The 6,099-nt window shown below is 33.1% G+C and overlaps 1 protein-coding gene across 4 annotated transcripts in view; it reads right to left on the bottom strand.

Moving 5' to 3' along the window:
* Window positions 1–2,990: 2,990 nt before the first annotated feature.
* LOC131061410 (probable LRR receptor-like serine/threonine-protein kinase At1g07650) overlaps window positions 2,991–6,099 on the bottom strand; it is a 237,599-nt gene continuing 234,490 nt past the window's right edge. For 3 of the 4 annotated variants that reach the window (XM_057995054.2, XM_057995055.2, XM_057995058.2), the window contains 4 exons: window positions 5,815–6,028; window positions 4,933–5,170; window positions 4,617–4,767; window positions 2,991–3,637 (listed from right to left, as the gene is read on the bottom strand). In XM_057995054.2, the coding sequence (XP_057851037.2) occupies window positions 3,275–3,637; window positions 4,617–4,767; window positions 4,933–5,170; window positions 5,815–6,028 (966 nt within the window). In that variant the 3' untranslated portion in view covers window positions 2,991–3,274. The remainder of the gene's footprint in view (window positions 3,638–4,616; window positions 4,768–4,932; window positions 5,171–5,814; window positions 6,029–6,099) is intronic. The other variant, XM_057995057.2, reaches the window with a different exon arrangement.

The raw sequence follows: 6,099 nt of genomic DNA, 5'->3' as shown, positions 1-6,099 counted from the left end.
TTAACGAGTGTGATTCATCTAGAACATCTAGTATCGAGAATCTACCAACAATACAAACATCATATTATGGGGGCTACATAGTCTCTCATTTCTCTCCTATGGGGGGAACATTCATTATACTAGTACATAGTCGTCCTAATCAATCCCACCTTCTATGACTTATCTTCTTCACTTGTAAATTCATATTGTTTGGAGATGAATCTTGTTGATCTCACAAAGAGCATCAAGAACACATTTGTTTGTATGTTCTAAATATTCTCTTGATTTATTTTTGCCAATTTTTCATATGTTTAATTGGTGATCCCTTTATATACCTATGTGAATCATTGATAATTTATGCAATTGATGTAATGAAACACAATCATTTCTTGGTATCTTGAGTTGAATGTGTAAAAGTAACTTATCTCCTTGTGTGTTGAGATTTGGTATCTTTCTTTCTTCGTCACTGCATATCAAAAATTATTTTATGTTAAAAACCACTTTGTAATTGCCATCAATTGTGAAATCTCATTTGATATTCATAGGCCTGTCATTGAAATTCTTGTTGTTTAACTTTCTTTAGTTTTGTCTTTTCTCTTCTATGTACTTTTAAGTCAAAAAGTACACAAAAATACTTAAAAACTCCCATCATATGAGGGAGCTGCCCCTCTCAAATGTAAAGGAAGATTGTTACTTCATAGCAATCTTTTTGTTGACACATTTTATCACTGCTCTTCGGGTGAATAGGGTCACTGTTCAAGAAGCATTCACTTTGACAAATCTGTTTACCAACATGACTCATACAAGAATGCAAGGTTAGAAGATAAATCAACAGATTAATCCCAAACATGAAAAACACTCACAGATTGATGCTTTAAAGAGAAATTGAAGTGTATATTTCCTTTGACCGTGAACCTGCAAGATACTATGTTAGTAGTTTCTAAATTTTGTCTTCGACAATTGAAGGAAAGTAACACAAATCAGTTAACGTTTGATCATATGCAAAGATGAGTTAGCATATTAGAGTTGAAAGAAAAATTGATAGACACAAAAGAATGAAGACTCTTGCAATTTACCTAGAAAATCTGCCTATAGACAGGGCATGTCCGCCTCTATGTCTTCAAATCCGCTTTTGTGAATTGTTTTCCAAATCCAATTTAAAAGGCTAAAATACGCCCCTTTATGCCACTAATTTGCCTCTGTGTGTGATTATCTAATTTGCCTCAAAATAAGAAAATTTGCATCAAATTCCATGAATCCAACTCAACAAGATTAGGTGTGAATTCACCAAATAGATGCCAAATCTGCTCAAAGAGGAGAGAATCCACTAATCTGAAAATAGGTGATGTTCAGGCGAATCTGTAAAAAAATCCTACAATTTCACGCCCGCACACTGCAAATCCGCTTAGTTTGAACATAAAAAGTGCTAAATTGAAGATCTTACCAGCAAATCCATTGCCGCGTATGCGAATATGCCTTTGCGTAATGAATCCGCTTGACCACAACCATGATGTGGGTTGCACTCGATGTGCCAAAATGTGTGCAAAGAAAATTGTTTTCAAAGAAATTGCTTTAGCATTGAAAAAAACTTCAAAAACACAAATCAAAGTAACGATCAATATAAGGCAAAAAGAGATCAAACCACAATAAAATCCGTTGAAAACGAAGTATGTCGATCTTTTCATTATGCATATTTTTTCTAGCATGATCACATTCGATTTGTGCCCACTAAGAATTTCAGTAGCATAATGGTTCTTTTGGATTCAAATGCATAAGACACGAGAAAAATGGCTGTATGAATGATGGGAGAATGCAATGGAAGGTTGAGATTGATGGATGGAAATCAAGGATGTAAGGGAGAGAGAGAGAGAGGTTCACATACAATTGCATTCACCTTTAATACATATAACATATAATTACAATACCAACGAAGGATTAAAAGTGTTGCAATAAAGATTCCAAACCCTTTCAAAATGATAAAACTTATAGCAATCTCCTTGTCAAATTTCTAACTTTATGAAAACCATGATTGCTAAGGGGAATGTGTTCTACACCCTATCACATGGCATCATAAAGCTATACAAGGCTCTAGCCAATCTTTGAGCTAAGAGACCAATCTAATTTGAATTTGGTACATATATTTCTATGTTCAAGAATTTCAAGGTCAATAACAAGAACACAAGATTTGACATACACGTGCAACCTACTTGTGGTTTTGTTCCAAGAAAGGCCAAAACAATATACTGAAGTGAATCCAACATGCTCATAGTTGTAATAAAAGAGCACTCATAGTAAAAAATCTCAATAAAACAAATACAAGAAAACCATATTCACTAAAACACGTTCAAACCCATTCAATATTCAATATATATGAAAGAAAATCATCCATTTTTATTTTTCATGCACTAAAAAACAAAATTATTCAAAATAAAATGAAGAGTGGCCTAGCTCTCAAGATAGCTTGTGAAAGATGGAAGACTCTACTTTCTTTCTTGATTATTATTTTCCCCAGATTTTTAATGCAAGTTATCACAACAAGACTTCTTCAAATCTCCCAAGACATAACAAAAAAAGGGTAAAATATATTAAGAAATCTCTCATCTCATTAGAATATTTAAGTCTGAAAAAATAAAACAAAAAGTTAGCCAAGTGCAAATAGGATCCAAAGACATTGGATACAATAAAATCTAAAAAGGTGAATCAAATTTTGTTTTTGAGGCATAGCCAAGTGAATTGCAAAATGACAAATGGAAATTTCTATGATATCGACAATTCAACAGGAATAATTATGGAAAAGCCCAAATATTTATAATTTAAAAGGCCACCTAAACCCTAAACCTTAAACCCTAAACCCTAATTAAAAGTTTCCAAAAAAGATAATAATTGGAAGACATCTATAAACTGAATAAAACATATCACAGTGCCTTCTTAACTTAACAAAGGTGGGGATAGCATGAACAAACACAATGTATGCATTTTCTTTTAGTTTGTTATAACTTATTTCAGAAAACTTTACATTTATGTTCAAGATATATAGATATTTAAAAAGTTTACAAAATATTCTATTTATATGAATTTTTTTTTAAGTTTACAAATATGTCATTTAAGTTGCAAAATGAAATCAATAAAAATTCAAACCCTTATAAACTTCTCTCACACCTTTCATTCATGGAAACAATACCTGTTATTACGAATGAAGCATCCACTCATCACAATAAAAGCTTTATCTATGTATAACATTTCGACAAAGGGAGGTCAGAGGTTGAAACTGGATAGAGGCCAGCAGGACTTCATTTTATATAAGACTGTTCTCATCATTATCATCATCTGTCTTTTGTTGTTTGACAACAGATGTTTCTTGCGAAGAGATGCTTCCCTCCCATGGTCCCTCCAAGTAAGACAATGAACTCTCTTCTGCAAGCTCGTTCTTCATCCCAGAGCTGAGATATGGAGGTTCGCAATGTGAAACATCAACACCTATTTTTCCCTCCAGCATGTCAACAACTTGTGACATCGATGGTCGCAGTGTAGGATTTGCTTGGATGCATAAAAGACCCACATTGATTGTCCTTAAAACTTCTTCCTCCAAGTAGCTGGAACGTTTAAGATTGACATCGATCAAATCCAGCTGTCTGTTCTCTCCATACAAATGCCAAGTCTGTTGTGCAATCGCAAAAGAACAAAGTTAGATTAAAAACCTATGATGTTTATGTTGCAACTTGTTTTCTTCGTGCTATCAGAAATATATTTCTAATAATATTCTGGGGATTTTTTGTTGGTTTCTTTTGCATTCCATGAAAATTATCTGAAACATACTCAAACTTACCACAATTAGGAAACTACTATCTGAAGAGTCTATGATTTCTCATGATTCGCTCCAATGGTACTAAATATTAAAGAAAACACCAAGCTAGTTTAGTTTTAACTGCTGTCCTGAACATGGCACAAGAATAGAACCTAGGATGTATACATGCCGAATTCAACGATTGTGTTCAGATATACGTTGTGGATATGGAATTTTTCATTGTAAGAAAAAAGGAGTTCAATAAATTTGTAAAATAGTAGTGTATATACAATTTGAAAGAATACCAGAATAAAACAGATATAAATAAGTATATCAATGTCAAATGGGCATCTGATTTTATGGAGGGCTGGTCTTTTGGGATAGGGGACAACTATCTTCAGCGTTGTGTCACATGTTGGATCAACTTGTGGATCGCTATAAATTTTTGTAGCATTCTCTTGACTGGATGGTTTGTCTTCTTTTGATGTACTTCTGTTTTGAATAAATTTTTACCTCTTTATTGTCAAATATATCAAATTGTTTTTTCAACCTTAAAGAAGATACAAGTATATCAAAAGCAATTTTATATAAAATACATTAAAATGAATAATAATTTTTTCAAAAAAATATTAATACAAATTTGCAAATTTTATGATCAACAACTAAATTGCTTCCATCCTAACTTTCTCACATGAAAAATAGACAACAATTATCCAACATTCATTATATTTAACACTTACCCAAGAGTTCAAAAACAAACATTATAAGATATGTTCCGTGAAAACTTATATTCATGGCACTAACATAAGTACAAATTCTTAAAAATTCAAAAGCAAGCGGTTTGTACGGTTACCCATTCTGTCAGATAAACCATCTCTTCTTGCAACTTCTTCTCCGTGTGCTTTCTGCCACTTACTACTTCAAGAGCAACTATTCCGAAACTGTACACGTCTGCCTTCTCAGTGAGTTGACCTTTTAAAGCATATTCAGGAGCCATATATCCACTGAAAAAATCAGGAGCAATTTTAGAGTTCCACCCAAATTATACCTTAGTAAACTATGAACTAATCATGCCTAGGAGTGCTCAATTAAGTTTGAAAAAGAGCGATATTGATGTAATTCGTTGTTTCTTCTAAGCAGAAAATATTGAAAAAGGTGGTAAATCTTACATTGTTCCTGCCACCCTGGTGCTAACATGAGTTCTATCCCGGTCGAATAACTTTGCCAAGCCGAAATCTGATATCTTTGGATACATATCTTGATCGAGAAGGATGTTTGTAGCTTTGATGTCTCGATGCACAATTCTCAATCTAGATTCTTCATGCAGATATGCCAAACCACGTGCAACTCCAAGGCAAATATTGTATCGTGTATGCCAATTGAGATTAAGCCTAAATTCCTCGGGACCTATGAATTATATTGCAGTCTCGTTAATTAGTGTGGATGTGTATTAATCGTAGAGTTGAGACTAAGATTCACAGAAAACTTGGCAATCTTTTTTAACTCGGATTCGTATTTTGTGTTACCATGCATAAAGAAATTATAACTGGGGATGTTTATTTGACCTCAAACATGTATATATGATCAGGTTGTATTTGGGTTAAGAAGATAGGGCTGACTTATAAGGTATTACATGTTTAAAAAAAAAATTCAATAGAAAAAGAGGGTGGTGGGTGGAAAGCCCAAAGTAGTGAACATTCCATAGATGCTTATTGATCTTGTAATTATAACGAAGATATATGAAGAAATAAAATATCATTACTACTGACAACTCATGAAAATCATCTTGAGATAATTTGAAAATACTCAGATAATCCCACAAAAAATTAAATTCTAGTTTTAAGAACTTACAATACGTACAACTTAACACAACTTAAGGCTGTCCTTAGTGTGCTGTATGTAACTTACCATCGAGGAAAAATTGAGAATATCATTTATTTAAAACTTTGTTAGGTCAGCAGATAAAAGAAAGTTTTTGAGAATTATGGATGTACCAAATAAATTTTCTTATAGCAGCAGAAAAGAGCAGATATGGAGAGATATGAATGTACCAAATAAAGTGCGGGCTAGATTGTTGTTCACTAGGTATTCGTATACCAAGAGCAGCTGTTTTCCCTCAATACAACAACCGTACAATTTCACCAAATTGGGATGCTGCACCGCAGATATTGTACCTACTTCATTTAAGAATTCACGATTCCCTTGTGTTGATTTTGCAAACATTTGTTTTACTGCCACCACTTTTCCATCTGGTAGTATTCCCTGCTAAGAGGGAAATATAATGTTGTATTGTGTATTTGATTCCAAAGCTACTAGAAAACCATCCCGAATAAAAA

The sequence above is a fragment of the Cryptomeria japonica genome, chromosome 8 (assembly GCF_030272615.1).
Source record: "Cryptomeria japonica chromosome 8, Sugi_1.0, whole genome shotgun sequence".
Classification (NCBI taxonomy): Eukaryota; Viridiplantae; Streptophyta; class Pinopsida; order Cupressales; family Cupressaceae; genus Cryptomeria; species Cryptomeria japonica.
This window is presented reverse-complemented; position numbering and strand designations above follow the sequence as displayed.